Below are 19,525 nucleotides of genomic sequence, written 5' to 3' on the forward strand. Positions count from 1 at the left end.
TCTGCGCAAAATGAATTGATTATCTCGAGGATCATATAAAAATGGGTTAAGACATGTCTTAACCCATTTTTATATGATCCTCGAGAATACGTAAACAAATAAGTTTAGAAGTACCTTCTGCTCAAAAAGTATCCGGAATTTGTAATTTAAACGGCGTGCGCTTGAGATATCTCGAAGATGTTTTTTTCTCAGATTGGTAGCACTTTTGACGGCTTGTATGTCAATTTTCAAATCAATCTGTCGATAAGTTTGTTTACTGCAGTGTTTGAGTGGATCGATAATTAATACTGTCTGCGAATTTTAAAATGTCGAATTCAGTTGAGCAATGAATTTGCATCAAATTTTGTGTTTCCAACGAATTTTCTTGTTCCAATACGCTTAAAATGCTACAAAAAGCCTACGGGGAATCGTGTATGTCAAAAACACAGGCATATGAGTGGTACAAATCGTTTAAAGAGGGCCGTACCGAAGTTTAAGATTTGCCTCGTTCTGGACGGCCATCCACGTCAACTACCGACGAAAACGTAGAAAACGTAAAGAAATTGATGCTCGAAAATTGTCGTGTAAGTGAAAAAGAGATAGCTGCTGATCTTGCAGCGTTTGAGAGAGAATATTTGTCGCAAACGGCCAGATTTGTGGAAAGACAACTCGTGGATTTTGCATCATGATAACGCGCCATCGCACACATCGCAGCTTGTACGCAATTATTTGACCAAACACTCGGTCCATATCATCGAACAAGCACCGTATTCTCCAGATTTGGCCTCGTGTGATTTTTTTCTCTTTCCAAAACTCAAATTGCCGCTTCGTGGTAAACGTTTTGAGACGCAGTGAAAAAGAATTCGCAGAGCGAGCTGAAAGCCATCCCAAAATCGGCATATGAAAAGTGTTTTCAAGAATGGGTTAACCGCTAGTATATGTGTGTAGCTCAGAATGGAGATTATTTTGAAGGAAACAAAATAAATATAGAAGAATAATTAACCATTTAATGTTTTATTTACAAATTCCGGATACTTTTTGAGCAGAAGGTATATGTTTCACGTTTCCATAATCTCTGTTACAAAAAAGTGCATGTTTATTTTAGTCGCAATTACTTTGTAGGCAAATTTATACAAATAACTCGTAATAATTATTACTAGTTTTTTTGCATAATCATAATATTAAACTCGGCGCAAAATGAATTGATTATTATATAAAAGTAGTATTATATAAAAATGAGTTAAGAGATGTCTTTCACGTTCTCACAAGTTCTTTATTATTTTCATCCCAATCGCGGCGGAGACAAGTTTACTCAGGTAACTCGTAAAGATTCTTTTCTACTTTTTTTCTACTTCTTTTGACCATTTATTTGAACTTATTATCTCGAGTTTCACATAATTTTAGTTTCATGTAAATTATAATTTTGCATTTTTCGTTTTTTAACATTATTTGAAAGTCAACTAGTAGCTTTTAAATGAGACTGACAAGACTAGTAAATAGATATTTTTAAGCCCTACCACTTTTGTTTGAAAGATTTTTTTCTAAAATGCATAGTTTATGAAATATTCAACCATTTTCAGACTTTCAACACACACTGTATGTGTAATGTAAATTATGTATATCTAAACATTAAATTCTCTACATCTAGTACTTATTTTTTAATAAATAAATATACAATTGATTTTATTTTGAAGATACATTAAGTGTAAAACTTAAAAAACACTCATATATGACTGTTCCAATAATATAATCGATAATAAAACTTGATTTTCATAACATTTCCCGGACATGGTAAACAAATAATTCATAGCTTCAGTTTCTATAAAATTCTAAAAACAGTTTCCAATAAATAGATTAGGTTCCTCGAAGGACCCAAAAATGACTTATTTTTAATATCCTTTATTGATTGAATAATCACTAACCAAACGTCTAAAAATACCACTGACATTTCGACTGTTAATTAATTCAAGTTATGAATCTACCTTTCCCTCCTTTCTCAAATACATCCTCTTCCTCGTATGACAACAAACAATCTTAATCAATCTTTGCTTTTAAGTGAGATAATAATATTATTTAGAAAAAAATTTTATTTCTAACTAAATATACCGATAAAGTATTGTAAAATATTCTTTTTATTCCCCATATCATATTGAATTTTTTGTTATATTCTAATTATGATAGAGAAAAAAGACTAAATATATTAATATTAAAGAATTGAAGAAAATGAGCTAATAAAAGCTAGTGTGTCGGAATTAAAACGTAAATTTATTGATTTCAATTAATTACGAAAAACTCTTATGGTTTATTACGCAATTTGTGTGTAATTATTCTTAATTTATTTAGAATATTTTAGTACTTTTTTGTACCATCCTCAGCTTATTGTATTAAAAGTTAAAAGTGAGTGTTGTTTTTATTCATTATACCGAACACTTGTATTATTAAACGATAAGCTGAAGATGATCCAAAGAAAAGACAGAAACGTTCTGAATAAATAAAGAATAATTACAAACAAAATATTTGCGTATTAAAATGCCGACGCATCGGCTCTTATTAGTTCATTTCCTTCAATCTTATTATATATATTTTCATATTTTATATATTTTTTTATATTCTAGTTATTTACACATTATCATAAAATCATGGTACAACCAGCGCAATACGATTCATTTGATAATAATAAAAATATTACAACACTTCTAATGAACGAGTTTGCCAAAGAGCTAAAAAATATATCCGGAAAATGTATGGATGTTGGTTGTGGACCCGGGGATATAACAAAGAATATTCTTCTTCCGGCGCTTGATCCAAAAGCAACAATGATTGGTAAAAAAAAAAAAAATTATAAAAAAATAATAAACAGATTATTATAAAATCTCGCGCGCGCGCGCGCACAAACACAAACACATACATTGTAATAATAATTAATATTAATTAATATAACAATTATATATTATAAAGGTACAGATATTATGGAGAATATAATCGAATACGCGAACAATACGTATGGTGACAAGGAACGACTCAAATTCGAAGTGTTGGATATTCAAACAAAAAAATTGCCAAAGAAATATATTTCGAAATTCGATCACATATTTTCATTTTATGCTTTGCAATGGTGCCATGACATTCGGTAAGTAAAATTATTAAATAAACGTAAATTAACATTTTTTTTTGTAGGAAAGAACTTTTGCATATAATTTTACTAATATATTTTTACATAACTATATTTCAAAAATTAATTCTAATAGATATATATTTTCAAAATTACAATAATTAACATTCATCTTTATTGTTTAACAGCCAAACGTTTGAGAATATTTATCGTATGCTTCGACCTGGTAAAACTATGCTGATATTAAGTATAGCACGTAGCACAGCTATCTTTGAGGCTTTAGAAATTTTGACGCAAGATATGCGATATGCATCGTATATGGGGGTGAATATTATTACATTGAAATATGATGTAAAATTATATTGTAGCATAATTTCTGATTGTAAAAATATCTTTAGCAATATTTTAAAATCCGCCGAGTGTACATACACTTATAAATGACTGACATATAAAATAGATTTAGTTGCTTTACATTCTTGTATTATTTAACATTTAATTTTGGATACACTTTTTTGTTTTACTTACTGATACGGGTCTGCGAAGATATCAATATCAAATATATAACAGACGGCATTATTTATAAAATCACTTTCTTTATATATAAATATTTAAATATTACATGTGTGTGTGTATTGCTTCTATTGCAATGTTTTAACTGTAGACTGTCAATTCTCTTTATACAGGACAAAAAAAAGTATGTTGGAGCATTTCATTATTCGGCCCGACCTCGCGAAGAGCTAATAGAAATACTTGAAGATATCGGATTTCAAGTTCATCATTGCAGTAATCGGGAGAGGAACACTTATGAGAATACAGAAAAGTTTCTACGTAAGTATTTTCCTTGACATGCATGCAAATATTAAATTCCAGAATATGTGATTAATATAACTTTTTAAATATTATTTCTTCTTATTTATTTGATTTGTAATTGTAAATTAATCATATTTTTTTAAATTCTCAATAGCCATACTTACTTCACAATATACTTTTACATTTTTGGACAATATGTCGTATAATCTACGAGAGGAGTTCATGAATGAGTTTGCACGTAGATATACGGAAATAAAAGTTAAAGAATACAGAGATAGTCAAGGTAATTCTAAGCTGCATAATGGAAAAGAAGAGACGGATATTCTTACTTTATATTCTGTACTAATAGTTTATGCACAAAAAAATGTTTCTTAGTTGTACAGATATCTCTCCATGATCTACGGCAAAAATTAGTATAATTTTTTTCTTTCCTATTTTTTTTTTAACCCCCTTTTCACAAAACGATTGTTAAATTGATAATATTTATTTGTATTTCTCCCTTTATAGACTAATCTAAAATAATAATATTAACAAATTTATTTTACAAGTGTATTGAAGTAAGTATATTGTGTGTGTGAACTAAATATTTTATATTTTATTTATATTACATAAGGTACAAAATATATTATATAGGATATATAATATAGTAAAAAATACTTAATACAGTTTTTTTTTTTTAATTGATGGAACGTATCGAAAATAAAAGAAAAAATATTTTTTATAGATTGACTGATTCCATAAACAATGTATATACTTTATAAATTTGTAAATATTATTTTTAGTCTCTAACATGGTTACAATTCTAAATAACACCATGTATGTTTTTATTGCATATAAACAATGTATATTGTTTTGTCATTTTCTATTGTGTTTTTATATTTAATAATTATCTATGATATATGTTTGTACTTGATCTTAGAACTGATAATAAATTCATAATAAATAGTAATTGAATGATAATTAAACATAATTATTAGAACAAATAAATGATTATATTTTTATACTTTGACTTCTATATTCTATTTCTATATCATATGTCAATATCTCATTTAATATTTATTACTTAAAAATAAAATTGATTATCCAAGTGAATCCTGTTGATGCCATTTCGATTAAAATTGCAAAATAATATTTTAACCGTAATCTTGAAGAAAATTTGCATATAGTTAAAAACAATTTTACTTCCATTATATCGGCAAGAAAACAATTAGAAAAATCTGGAATTTCTTCATGTAATTCTCTGAATATAACATTTAGTCAGAAGTATGAGAAAGTGAGCAGCCTCACCCCCATGGAAAAATATATATGTAAAAATATATGTAGAAATATATGTAATATATTATATATATTTTGAAATATATGTATAATATAAATACTTGCATAATATAATTTATATATATATTTAAAAAATATATGTAAGTAAAAATATAGTTTTATTATATTGAATTTGAATATAATCTATAACAAATAAATATTATATGCATATATATATATATATATATATGCTATATATTTTGAATAATAATTTGTATATATTATTATAATTGGATTTTTCCATATATGTGTGATATCACTTAAACTGTATAAAGAAATATATATATGTGTGTGTAATATATGTGTATATATTTTTATCATATATATATATATATATATATATATATCACATATAATCTTTATATAGTTATACATATATTAATATAGGATTCTTGCATATATGTATGGTATATATTAACTTTATAAATAGAATTATATTTACATTATATATATATATTATATATATATATATATAATATATATACAAATATATATATTATATTTATATTATGTATATATTTTTGCATATATTACAAATATATGTATATATTCTTTACTTATATTTGTTATATAACCCTAAACGGCAAACAATGATTAAATTTTGTATATGCAAACTTATATTTCATATATATTATAAATATATTTTTACATATATATATAAATATATTTTTGCATATGTATAAATATCTTTTTACATATATACATAAATATATACTATTTATATTTTTTAATAACAAAAAATTATATAATTTTGTATATGCAGACTTATATTTCATATATACTTTTGCATATATTATAAATATATTATAAGCGGCAAAAAATGATTTAATTTCTTATACATTTTATATATGTATTAATATATATTTATATATGTATAAAATATATTTTAGAATATATTTTTGAATATATATTTTTCCATGGGGGCACATTCTGGATAAAATAAGAAATTAAAATAGCTACAATATTAACAAAAATAATGGCTTGCAAATTTTAATTAACATTTCTGAAAATAAACAGCCAGTTGATGTGTCACTATGAAATTACAACAATTTTGATACTTCTAAAGTACGCATCCATTGTCTTGTTTAAGGTAGAATGCACTTTTTCACGATATAAAATGATATTAACAGACAGATGACAAAATTTAAAATTTAATAATTTAAGTTGATATTTTGTCACTCTCTCATTGATACAAATCTAACAAATAATTTATATATTTATATGTATTGTTTATATATACATACGTCTGTGGACGGTACTGCTTCTCACGTTCGGCCGCTAGCATACATGCTTGGAGCGAGTAAAACTGCACCGCGATCCGATTTTTGATTGTTGATACTACTGAACATAATTAAGAAACTAGTGTATAAGTAAAGTTTCTTCAATAACGTGTATAGAGCGATCTAATTTTGGTTGTATATAAGTATAATAAATTACAACAAAATCTTCACAGAAAAAAAAATACGCCAAGTATATAAAAAAATTCGACATTGTATAGCTAATATGGTTTTGTAAAAATTTTTCTAAGATTGAAAATAAAATTTAAAAATATATTATTTAAAAATGCAGCTCAAAAATAAATATAAAACAAAGCTCAGCCAAGTATAAATGTATTAACTTATTATCTGATATAAAATTTGTCAAAAGAATATTACTTTTATATTTTTAAGAATGATTATCTGCATAATTAAAATGGTTTAGACCTGCATTGAAAGAATTAAAGTGACAAAAACTCGGGCGTGCCCGGTTCGGAGCAATAAAATGATATAAGTTTTCTAATAAGATTGCTTGAAAACTAATTTATAAAATTAATTTGTAGAGTAACAAGGAAGATTTTTTGTGTTTAAAAATGTTTCATATTAAATAATGTTGTTTTTTTAAATTCTTTTTTTTTTTATGTTTTTATAATTCAAACTTTATTTGATAGGACTGCTTTTTTTAAATAATTCTTAAATAAAACATAATTTTTAAATAAAATATATTCTTAAAATAAATATTAGAATTTTAATTAATATGTTGATATTTTACATTTTTTTTCTGCGTTATGCTAAGATCATGTATTTTTAATTAATTTTATTCAAGATATATATATATATATATATATATATATATATACTACACAATTATTATATTATTATAAAATCCTAATAAAAATAACAAGTAAGGCTCTGTGTACAATAGAGAAATAAATATTAAATATTAAAAATAGGTATTATTTTATAATAATAAAATCAAAAAACTCTGATAAAAGTACAAATTCAGGTATAAAATACTAATAATGGCTAATAAACTAGTAAGAGCCCTTTATACTCGTATTTGTATTTGTATATCAAATTATTTTCGATTTCATTTTATTATTTTAAAATAATTCCTATTCCAAATATTTAATATTTATTTCTCTAATGTGCGCAGGGCCTAATCGAAGAGAAAATTTATTCGATTAATAATTAAACAGTTTCAGCGATTAATTGATTAACCGCAATCATATTAACCGATAAATCGTTTAGTCGAATATTAAATAAGATCGCTCTATACATGTTATTGAAAAAAATTGATTTATACACTAGTTCCTTAATTATGTTCAGTAGTATCAACAATCACAGATCAGATCGCAGTGCAGTTTACTTCGCTCCAAGCACGTATGTTACAATTACAATTTTGATAAATTGATATATTTTTGATTCTGTATATTATCAAGGAATAGAGAAAAGAAAGAAGCGACGTCAGAGCTAACATAAATAACCACTCCACATTAATTATAAATTCGTATTATTTTTTATATAATCAAAGATTGAGACAAATATTTAATTCTAATATTTTTCAGAATGACGCAGCTTAATTCGTAGAACGTAATAATGTTACTCTATGTATACATAATTTTCACTGCTTTAAACCTTCCAGAAAGTCCGATAACTTTGGAAGAAGTAGAAGTAAAAGAAAAAATTGATAATATACTGCTGAGGAAATATATAAACGAAGAAGTTCAATTAGAAGACGAAAAAACTTTTGATTTTTACATATGAAATTCCAGAAGCGGAAAGAGTTGATCTATTAACACAGATGATGATAATGTATATCTTCCGGAGAAAGTTATTTGTAGTTCTATTGATAAAGCCAAATCAGATTATTATAAAAAATAAGCACAATGTGAACGATTTTATTTTAGGCTTAAGAAGAGGCAGAAAATATATTCGTGAACATTGCTTAATAATTTATTTCAACGCACTGTTTGATTCTGTTTTGTGCACACGGCACTTCGGACATCTATTTCTTTATGTTCTTCCATCGCATATTATGTTGTATATTAACAGATCAGCGCAACGGAAGAAAAATAATGCAACAGCGTGGCTCCTATATCACGACGTTGTCATCTCATTTTCCCAAAAATTGAATCATGGAAACAATATTAATATATATGGATGGATTTGGTATTCGATGCTCTTCAATTTTTTTTTAACCAAGCCAGTTGTGCCACTAAAAATCGGAAAAATTGATTCCTCTAAAGTATGCACCCATTGTTTCGTCTAAGGTAGAATGCACTTTCTCACGATATAAAGCGATATTAAAATAAGGTACAAACATGTATCACAGATAATTATTAAAGAAAACGAAATTAGTCCATCTTATGAATATATTTACAAATACATTGTTTGTATGCAATGAAAACATACATGGTGTTATTTAAAATTGAACTACGTTATGTGGAGAGTAAAAATAATATTTATTTTACAAAGTATATATACAATGGTTATGAAATCTGTCGATCTATATATGTATATAGAAAATATTTCTTTTTTTCGATATGTACATATTAATTTTAAAAAGAAAATTGTGTATTAAATGATTAATACCATATATTAAAGTCAAGATAAATCTAAGCTACTAGTGATGGAAGTGAAGAAACTGATATTCCTGCTCTATATTCTGTACTGATAATTTATGCACAAAAGAATGTTTCATAGTTGTATAGATATCTCTCCATGATCTACGGTAAAAATAATTATAATTTTTTCTTTCCTATTTTTTTCTTTCTACCTATTGCTTACAAAACGATTGGATAATATTTACTTGTATTCCTTTATAGAATAATTTAAAAAAATATCTATTATCAAATTTATATTACAAAGTACGTTGATTATATATTTTATATTTATTTTATATATGATACAAAATATATTATATACATCTTATATAATATATTTTGTACCATATATAAAATAAATATAAAATATGTAATCAACGTACTTTGTAATATAAATTTGATAATATATATTTTTTTAAATTATTCTATAAAGAAATACAAGTAAATATTATCGAATCGTTTTGTAAGCAATAGGTAGAAAGAAAAAAATAGGAAAGAAAAAAATTATAATTATTTTTACCGTAGATCATGGAGAGATATCTACACAACTATGAAAAATTCTTTTGTGCATAAATTATCAGTACAGAATATAGAGCAGGAATATCCGTTTCTTCACTTCCATCACGTAGCTAAGACTTATCTTTACTTTCTCTATATTCTTTAACTTTTATTTCTGTAAACCTACGTGCTAACTCATTCTTGAATTCCTCCCTTAGATTATGCGGCATCTTGTCCAAGAATGTAAAAGTATATTGTGAAGTAACCATGGCTACCGAAGTAAACAAAATATGATTAATTTATTAATTACAAAATAAGAAAAAGTAATATAAAAAAATTATATTAATCACATAGCCTAGAATTTTATTTCTGCACGCATGACAAGGAAAATACTTACATATAAACTTTTCTGTATTCACACAATTTTTCATCTCCCGAAGACTGCAATGATGAATTTGAAATCCGATATCTTCAAGTATTTCTATTACCTCTTCACGAGGTCGGGCCGAATAATGAAGTGCCCCAACATATTTTTTTTTGTCCTGTATAAAGATAATTGACAATCCATAGTTAAAAAATTGCAATAAAAGTAATACACACACACACACACACATCATATTTATATATATAAAAAAAGTGATTTCATAGATAATGCCGTTTGTGCTATATATTTTATATCGATATCTTCGCAGACCGATCAGTGTGTAAAACAAAAAAGTGTATCCAAACTTGATACTGTAATTAATAATGTCGAATAATACAAGTTTTTATGTAAAGAACTATATCTATTTTATATGTAACTCATCTATAAGTGTGAACTCGAATTATTTTAAAATATTTCTAAAGATTGAAATTTCACAATTACGCAGAAGTTATGCTACAATACAATTTCACATCATAGTTCAATATAATAATATTCACCTCCATATACGATGCATATTGCACATCTTGTGCCAAACATTCCAAGATTTCAAAGAAGGCTTTGCAGCGAGTTATATTTAATATCAGCATAGTTTTATAGCGTCGAAGCATACGATAAATATTCTCAAATGTTTGGCTATTAAACAACAAAAATGTATGTTAATTATTGTAATTTTGAAAATATACATTTATTAGAATTATTTTTCGAAACATATATGTCAAAATATATTAGTAAAATTATATGCAATAGTTCTTTTCTACAAAAAAAAAATATTAATTTATTTTTATTCAATAATTTTTCTTACCGAATGTCATGGTACCAATGCAAAGCATGAAAAGAAAATATATGATCGAATTTCGAAATATACTCCTCGGGCAATTTCTTCGTTTGAATATCCAACACTTCGAATTTGAGTCGTTTCTTGTCACCGTATGTTTTGTTTGCGTATTCGATCACATTCTTCATAATATCTGTACCTTTATAATATATATTTTAACAATAATTAATATTAATTGTTATTACATTATTGTGTGTATGTTTGTGTGCGCGTGCGAGTGTTATAATCTTTCGAATTTATTATTTTCTCTTACCAATCATTGTTGCTTTTGGATCAAGTGCCGGAAGAAGAATATCCTTTGTTATATCTCCGGGTCCACTACCAACATCCATACATTTTCCAGATATATTTTTTAGCTCTTTGGCGAACTCGTTGATTATAAGTGATGCATTGTATTTGAGCATATTATCAAATAAAACGTACTGCGCTGGTTGTACCATGGTTTTATGATAATGTTTAAATAACTAGAATATAAAAAAATATATAAAATATGAAAAGATATATAATAAGATTGAAGGAAATGAAATAATAAGAGCCGATGCGTCGGCATTTTAATACGCAAATATTTTGTTTGTAATTATTCTTTATTTATTCAGAACGTTTCTGTCTTTTCTTTATATCATCTTCAGCTTATCGTTTAATAATACAAGTGTTCGGTATAATGTATAAAAACAACACTCACTTTTAATACAATAAGCTGAGGATGGTACAAAAAAGTACTAAAATATTCTAAATAAATTAAGAATAATAACACACAAATTGCGTAATAAACCATGAGAATTTTTCGTAATTAATTTAAATGAATAAATTTATAATACGTTTTAATTCCGACGCACTAGCTCTTATTAGCTCATTTCCTTCAATTCTTTAATATTAATATATAGAGTTTATTTTCTCTATCATAACTAGAATATAACAAAAAATTCAATATGATATGTAGAGTAAAAAGAATATTTTACAATACTTTATCGGTATACAGTTAGAAATAAAATTTTGTTCTAAATAATAGTATTCTCTCACTTAAAAGCAAAGATTGATCAGGATTTTTGTTGTCATACGAGGAAGAGGATGTATTTGAGAAAGGAGGGAAAGGTAGATACATAACTTGAAGTAAATAGCAGTCAAAATGTCAGTGTTATTTTTAGACGTTTGGTTAGTGATTATTCAATCAAAAAAGTGTAAGCGCGAATTATGCAAATCGAAACCTATATCGATCTTCCATCTAGCGTAAGGAATCTATATTATAGCGGCTTGCCGAACTTTCGGAGCAGGGAGCGCAGAACCAGCAGTTAACGAAGGACTGCCTAGCTCATCAGACGTATGTGAACGAAGGACAGTTTACCTACCCTGAATATATACCCCAGTGGGCATTCCGAGTTTTCCGTTTTACTTTATTTCTTTTGTAATTGCTATAGTTGTGAAGCCAGATAAATGTGAATCTGTTAATTAAAGACTCACTGAGTGAATATCAAAGAGGAACGAAGGACATACAGTTTAAATTTTAATGCTTTATATCTCCTCCCTGTGACCCCCGTCCCACTTACCGGATACTACAAAAGGATATTAAAAATAAGTCATTTTTGGTTCCTTCGACTAACCTAAACTATTTATTGGAAACTGTTTCTAGAATTTTTTAGAAGCAGAAACTAACAATTATTTGTTTAACAGGTCTGGGAAAAGTTATTAAAATCAAGATTTATTATCGATTATATTATTGGAACAGTCATATATGAAGTGTATTTAAAGTTTAACCCTTGATGTATCTTCAAAATAAAATCAATTGTATATTTATTTATTGAAAAATAAGTAGTAGATGTTGAGAATTTAATGTTTTGATATACATAATTTACATTACACATATACAGTGTGTGCTAAAAGTTTGAAAATGGTTGAATACTTCATAAACTAGGCATTTTAGAAAAAATCTTTCAAACAAAAGTTGTAGGGCTCAAAAATATCTATTTACTATATATAGTCTTGTCAGTCTTATCCAAAAGCTACTGGTTGACTTTCAAATAATGTTGAAAAACGAATAATGCAGAATTATAATTTACATGAATCTAGATTTATGTGGAACACGAGATAAGTTTAAATAAATGGTCACAAGAATTAGTAGGAAGGAATCGTTACGAGTTACCTGAGTAAACTTTTCTCCGCCGCGATTCGGATGAAAATAATAAAGAACTTGTGAGAACGTGAAAGACATGTCTTACTCCATTTTTATATGATCCTCGAGATAATCAATTCATTTTGCGCCGAGTTTAATATTATAATTATGCAAAAAAACTAGTAATAATTATTACGAGTTATTTGAATAAATTTGCCTACAAATTAATTGCGACTGGGTTAAACATGCACTTTTTTGTAAGAGAGATTACGAAAACGTGAAACATACTTCTAAACTTATTTGTATACATATCAAGCAACATTCCTGACAGGATTGTCCCTACAAAAAAAATATGCTGAGATTGCAATTTCCGCGAAATCGTCATACAATTTTTGTGGTGGGGGATCGAAGGCGTCGCTTCAGATATCGGCCCGAAAAGGTCAACTAATTTCGAGCACTGATATAAATCTTATTAGCATTTTTTTATATACTTGGCTTCGCACTAATACCGCTTTGCTTGATACGTATACAAATAAGTTTAGAAGTATATGTTTCACGTTTTCGTAATCTCTGTTACAAAAATGTGCATGTTTAACCCAGTCGCAATTACTTTGTAGGCAAATTTAATCAAATAACGTAATAATTATTACTAGTTCTTTTGCATAATCATAATATTAAACTCGGCGCAAAATGAATTGATTATCTCGAGTATCATATAAAAATGGGTTAAGACATGTCTTTCACGTTCTCACACAAGTTCTTTATTATTTTCATCCGAATCGCGGCGGAGACAAATTTACTCAGGTAACTCGTAAAGATTCTTTTCTAATTTTTTTCTACTTCTTTTGACCATTTATTTGAACTTATTATCTCGAGTTTCACATAATTTTAGTTTCTTGTAAATTATAATTTTGCATTTTTCGTTTTTCAACATTATTTGAAAGTCAACTAGCTTTTAAATGAGACAGTCAAAACTAGTAAATAGATATTTTTAAGCCCTACCACTTTTGTTTGAAAGATTTTTTTCTAAAATGCATAGTTTATGAAATATTCAACCATTTTCAGACTTTCAACACACACTGTATGTGTAATGTAAATTATGTATATCTAAACATTAAATTCTCTACATCTAGTACTTATTTTTTAATAAATAAATATACAATTGATTTTATTTTGAAGATACATTAAGTGTAAAACTTAAAAAACACTCATATATGATTGTTCCAATAATATAATCGATAATAAAACTTGATTTTCATAACATTTCCCGGACATGATAAACAAATAATTCTTAGCTTCAGTTTCTATAAAATTCTAAAAACAGTTTCCAATAAATAGTTTAGGTTCCTCGAAGGACCCAAAAATGACTTATTTTTAATATACTTTATTGATTGAATAATCACTAACCAAACGTCTAAAAATACCACTGACATTTCGACTGTTAATTAATTCAAGTTATGAATCTACCTTTCCCTCCTTTCTCAAATAAATCCTCTTCCTCGTATGACAACAAACAATCTTAATCAATCTTTGCTTTTAAATGAGAGAATACTATTATTTAGAAAAAAATTTTATTTGTAACTAAATATACCGATAAAGTATTGTAAAATATTCTTTTTATTCCCCATATCATATTGAATTTTTTGTTATATTTTAATTATGATAAAGAAAAAAACTATATATATTAATATTAAAGAATTGAAGAAAATGAGCTAATAAAAGCTAGTGTGTCGGAATTAAAACGTAAATTTATTGATTTCAATTAATTACGAAAAACTCTTATGGTTTATTACGCAATTTGTGTGTAATTATTCTTAATTTATTTAGAATATTTTAGTACTTTTTTGTACCATCCTCAGCTTATTGTATTAAAAGTTAAAAGTGAGTGTTGTTTTTATACATTATACCGAACACTTGTATTATTAAACGATAAGCTGAAGATGATCCAAAGAAAAGACAGAAACGTTCTGAATAAATAAAGAATAATTACAAACAAAATATTTGCGTATTAAAATGCCGATATCGGCTCTTATTAGTTCATTTCCTTCAATCTTTTTATATATCTTTTCATATTTTATACATTTTTTAAATTCTAGTTATTTACACATTATCATAACATCATGATACAACCAGCGCAATACGATTCATTTGATAATAACAAAAATATTACAACACTTTTAATGAACGAGTTTGCCAAAGAGCTAAAAAATATATCCGGAAAATGTATGGATGTTGGTTGTGGAGCCGGGGATATAACAAATTAAGAATATTCTTCTTCCGGCGCTTGATCCAAAAGCAACAATGATTGGTAAAAAAATTATAAAATAATAAATCAGATTATTATAACATCTCGCGTACGCGCGCACAAATACACACACATACATTGTGATAATAATTAATATTAATTAATATAACAATTATATATTATAAAGGTACAGATATTATGGAAAATATAATCGAATACGCGAACAATACGTGTGGTGACAAGAAACGACTCAAATTCGAAGTGTTGGATATTCAAACGAAAAAATTGCCCAAGAAATATATTTCGAAATTCGATCACATATTCTCATTTTATGCTTTGCAATGGTGCTATAACATTCGGTAAGTAAGATTATTAAATAAACGTAAATTAACATTTTGTTTTGTAGGAAAGAACTTTTGCATATAATTTTACTAATATATTTTTACATAACTATATTTCAAAAATTAATTCTAATAGATATATATTTTCAAAATTACAATAATTAACATTCATCTTCATTGTTTAACAGCCAAACGTTTGAGAATATTTATCGTATGCTTCGACCTGGTAAAACTATGCTGATATTAAGTATAGCACGTAACACAATTATCTTTGAGGCCTTAGAAATTTTGGCGCAAGATATGCGATATGCATCATATATGGGGGGGAATATTATTACATTGAAATATGATGTAAAATTATATAGTAGCATAAATTCTGATTGTAAAAATATCTTTAGCAATATTTTAAAATCCCCCGAGTGTACATACACTTATAAATGACTGACATATAAAATAGATTTAGTTGCTTTACATTCTTGTATTATTTAACATTTAATTTTGGATACACTTTTTTGTTTTACTTACTGATCGATCTGCGAAGATATCAATATCAAATATATAACAGATGGCATTATCTATAAAATCCCTTTCTTTATATATAAATATTTAAATATTACATGTGTGTGTGTATTGCTTCTATTGCAATGTTTTAACTGTAGACTGTCAATTATCTTTATACAGGACAAAAAAAAGTATGTTGGAGCATTTCATTATTCGGCCCGACCTCGCGAAGAGCTAATAGAAATACTTGAAGATATCGGATTTCAAGTTCATCATTGCAGTCATCGGGAGATAACACTTATAAGAATACAGAAAAGTTTCTACGTAAGTATTTTCCTTGACATGCATGCAAAAATTAAATTCCAGAATATGTGATTAATATAATTTTTTTAATATTATTTCTTCTTATTTATTTGATTTGTAATTGTAAATTAATTATATTTTTTTAAATTCAATAGCCATACTTACTTCACAATATACTTTTACATTTTTGGACAATATGTCGTATAATCTAAGAGAGGAGTTCATGAATGAGTTTGCACGTAGATATACGGAAATAAAAGTTAAAAAATACAGAGATAGTCAAGGTAATTCTAAGCTGCATAATGGAAAAGAAGAGACGGATATTCCTACTTTATATTCTGTACTAATAGTTTATGCACAAAGAAATGTTTCATAGGCCGGTATTCATAGTCCGTTCTTATTTCAAGACCGTCTTAAGTAATGTCTTAAGATGCAAATACGGCTCTGTGATTGGTTAATCACATCTTAAGATTGTACTTAAGACATTATTAAATATAAGAACCGACTATGAATACCGGCCATAGTTGTACAGATATTTCTCCATGATCTACGGCAAAAATGGGTATAATTTTTTTCTTTCCTATTTTTTTCTTGAAACCCCCTTTTTACAAAACGATTGTATTAATAATATTTACTTGTATTTCTTTATAGACTAATCTAAAATAATAATATTAACAAATTTATTTTACAAGTATATTGAAGTATGTATTGAGGTAAGTATATTGTGTGTGTGAACTAAATATTTTATATTTTATTTATATTACATAAGGTACAAATTATATTATATAGGATATATAATATAGTAAAAAATACTTAATACAGTTTTTTTTTTAATTGATGGAACGTATCTAAATAAAAGAAAAAATATTTTTTATAGATTGACAGATTCCATAAACAATGTATATACTTTATAAATTTGTAAATATTATTTTTACTCTCCAACATGGTTACAATTCTAAATAACACCAAGTATGTTTTTATTGCATATAAACAATATATTGTTTTGACCATTTTCTATTGCGTTTTTATATTTAATAATTATCTATGATACATGTTTGTACTTGATCTTAGAACTGATAATAAATTCATAATAAATAGTAATTGAATGATAATTAAACATAATTATTAGAACAAATAAATGATTTTTTTTTTTTCTTTGACTTCTATATTTTATTTCTATATCATATTTCAATATCTCATTTAATATTTATTACTTAAAAATTGATTATCCAAGTGTATCCTGTTGATGCCATTTCGATTAAAATTGCAAAATATTGCATAATTATTGTAATTTTGAAAATATATATCTATTAGAATTAATTTTTGAAATATAGTTATGTCAAAATATATTAGTAAAATTATATGCAAAAGTTATTTTCTACGAAAAAAAATATTAATTTATTTTTATTCAATAATTTTTCTTACCGAATGTCATGGCACCAATGCAAAGCATGAAATGAGAATATGTGATCGAATTACGAAATATACTCCTCGGGCAATTTTTTCGTTTGAATATCCAACACTTCGAATTTGAGTCGTTTTTTGTCACCGTATGTTTTGTTTGCGTATTCGATCACATTCTTCATAATATCTATACCTTTTGTAGCACAAGAAATAACTCAAGGTCCCTAAGGATCTTATTTTATTATTACAAAATAAACAGAGCTTTCGTCACATGCTTGACGCGTGTCGTCGCTACGCTTTTTTTTTCGCCTGCGCCGCCGCACTACGCTGGCCCGCAGGGCTCCGCGCACGATAAATAGGGCTCTGCGTGCTACAATTCGGCCATTCTGATAAAGGTTTGGCCCCTCAAACTTAAGGTGCGGCGTAACAGAACAGTGGCGTGTGAAATCAAAATACGCTTCGGCGCACCGAAAAAAATTATAATAATATAAACGAACAAATAAGACTTAAATCGAAAACTAAACTTAGATCTAGATTAGATTGCACGTTTCAAAATACAGGTGTATAACTAAGTACAATATGATATAATGATAGGCTAAATGAATCATGGTAACAATGCCTGAGTAATATAGTAAAATAATTATTTTCGTTTAAGGATCTTTATCAGCCATCCAGGGACGCATGTTACTAACATCCCATGTGCCGAAATATGGTCGTTGAGTGTTTTGGCACCCCGGGGGATCAGAAATAATATATCGATTGTTCCGCAGTATTTTCGAAATTTTGTATGGACCACGGAATTACGGTATCAGTTTTTTGTTACTACCGGGCGTACTATCAAAGTTACGGATCATAACTAGGTCATCCTCCTCATATTTTCTAGGTGTTTTATGCCGACGATCATAATCTAATTTTTGGCGCTGCTGTGAAAGACGAGTGCGAGTAGCCGCCTGATCACGAATAACGTCGAGATTTCTAGCCGGGGAATCCATAGTGATTTCTAAGAAATCTTTGAGGCGGTCCGTACAAGGGCCACGTTGCTCGATGCCAAAGATTAACTGACTAGGACTTTTCCTAGTGGACCGGTTGATGGTATTATTAATAGCGTATTCTACTTCAGGCAATATCTTATACCATTGTCGGTTCTCTTTATTATTCGATAACTTAGCTATGCAGGGGGCTATAATCCTATTGATGCGCTCGGCCTGACCATTGGCTTGGGGTGATCCTACCGCAATCTTAATGTGTTGAATATCCTTTTCTTTCAGGAAATCTTCAAAGTCTCGCGAGGTGAAGGCACTACCGCGATCGGAAATAACTACTTTGGGTTTATTATAACTTTGGAAAAACTGTTGTAAGCAACAAATAGTTTCTTTTGTATTGGTGGTTTTAGTGGCAAATAGTCTAACGAATTTAGAAAAAGCATCTACGATCAGTAAAATATGCTTCTTTATCGACACTTGGTTGTCGACTGGTCCAAAATGATCGATGTGTATGGTCTCGAATGGAAGATTTCCTTTCGGAATTGGATGTAAATATCCTTCAGGTTTACCAGATACAGGCGAAAATGATATACACTTTAGACAATATCGTACATGTTCCTCGCATTTTTCGCGGATTCGGGGGAACCAGTACGTATGTCGAATAGCGTTGATCATCTTACCAGGCCCAACATGGCCCATCTCGTTATGGTAGCGAAACAAAAGGTGTTTTTCCATCTGTTCGGGTACAAGAAATAAAAGGTTTACGCCGTGCTTCTTATAAATCAATCCGTTACGCATTTCATATTG

At 27.4% G+C, this 19,525-nt stretch overlaps 2 protein-coding genes and 1 pseudogene across 7 annotated transcripts; 2 read left to right on the top strand and 1 right to left on the bottom strand.

Moving 5' to 3' along the window:
- Positions 1-85: 85 nt before the first annotated feature.
- LOC145944998 (juvenile hormone acid O-methyltransferase-like) lies at positions 86-4,606 on the top strand. 3 transcript variants are annotated; one of them, XM_083053756.1, is made up of 6 exons: positions 86-1,295; positions 2,595-2,802; positions 2,944-3,109; positions 3,280-3,415; positions 3,775-3,919; positions 4,056-4,606. In XM_083053756.1, exons 1-6 carry the CDS (start codon positions 1,227-1,229, stop codon positions 4,274-4,276), a joined length of 945 nt encoding a protein of 314 aa, XP_082909882.1. In that variant the 5' UTR covers positions 86-1,226; the 3' UTR covers positions 4,277-4,606. The 3 variants fall into 3 exon arrangements, with proteins under 3 accessions (XP_082909882.1, XP_082909881.1, XP_082909883.1); XM_083053755.1 differs by having other exon boundaries at positions 2,938-3,109; positions 4,056-4,602; XM_083053757.1 differs by having other exon boundaries at positions 86-1,028; positions 2,938-3,109; positions 4,056-4,602.
- Positions 4,607-8,407: 3,801 nt separating this feature from the next.
- LOC145945001 (juvenile hormone acid O-methyltransferase-like) lies at positions 8,408-13,057 on the bottom strand. Of its 4 annotated transcripts, none has more exons than XM_083053760.1 (7): positions 12,972-13,057; positions 11,088-11,298; positions 10,802-10,973; positions 10,497-10,632; positions 9,973-10,117; positions 9,763-9,846; positions 8,408-8,689 (listed from the first exon to the last, which is right to left on the bottom strand). In XM_083053760.1, the coding sequence occupies exons 1-7, from the start codon at positions 13,038-13,040 to the stop codon at positions 8,658-8,660; spliced, it is 849 nt and encodes a 282-aa protein (XP_082909886.1). In that variant the 5' UTR covers positions 13,041-13,057; the 3' UTR covers positions 8,408-8,657. The 4 variants fall into 4 exon arrangements, with proteins under 4 accessions (XP_082909886.1, XP_082909885.1, XP_082909889.1 ...); XM_083053763.1 differs by lacking the exon at positions 8,408-8,689 and adding an exon at positions 12,181-12,273 and having other exon boundaries at positions 9,565-9,846; positions 12,972-12,991; XM_083053762.1 differs by lacking the exon at positions 8,408-8,689 and adding an exon at positions 12,181-12,384 and having other exon boundaries at positions 9,565-9,846; positions 12,972-12,990.
- Positions 13,058-14,739: 1,682 nt separating this feature from the next.
- LOC145945008 (juvenile hormone acid O-methyltransferase-like) lies at positions 14,740-16,945 on the top strand (annotated as a pseudogene).
- Positions 16,946-19,525: the final 2,580 nt, after the last annotated feature.

This window comes from Prenolepis imparis, unplaced genomic scaffold (genome assembly GCF_030444845.1).
Source record: "Prenolepis imparis isolate NDT839.2.m4 unplaced genomic scaffold, iyPreImpa1.0 SCAF_14, whole genome shotgun sequence".
In the NCBI taxonomy this organism is placed as follows: Eukaryota; Metazoa; Arthropoda; class Insecta; order Hymenoptera; family Formicidae; genus Prenolepis; species Prenolepis imparis.

Coding starts and splice junctions, on each gene's coding strand:
- LOC145944998 (XM_083053755.1), top strand. CDS start 1,227: ATGTCTTTCACGTTCTCACAAGTTCTTTATTATTTTCATCCCAATCGC. Junction 1,296..2,594: donor GCGGAGACAAGTTTACTCAG/GTAACTCGTAAA, acceptor TTTATATTCTAG/TTATTTACACATTATCATAA. Junction 3,110..3,279: donor CAATGGTGCCATGACATTCG/GTAAGTAAAATT, acceptor ATTGTTTAACAG/CCAAACGTTTGAGAATATTT.
- LOC145945001 (XM_083053759.1), bottom strand. CDS start 13,040: ATGTCTTTCACGTTCTCACAAGTTCTTTATTATTTTCATCCGAATCGC. Junction 10,633..10,801: donor CATTGGTACCATGACATTCG/GTAAGAAAAATT, acceptor GTTGTTTAATAG/CCAAACATTTGAGAATATTT. Junction 9,847..9,972: donor GAATACAGAAAAGTTTATAT/GTAAGTATTTTC, acceptor TTACTTCGGTAG/CCATGGTTACTTCACAATAT.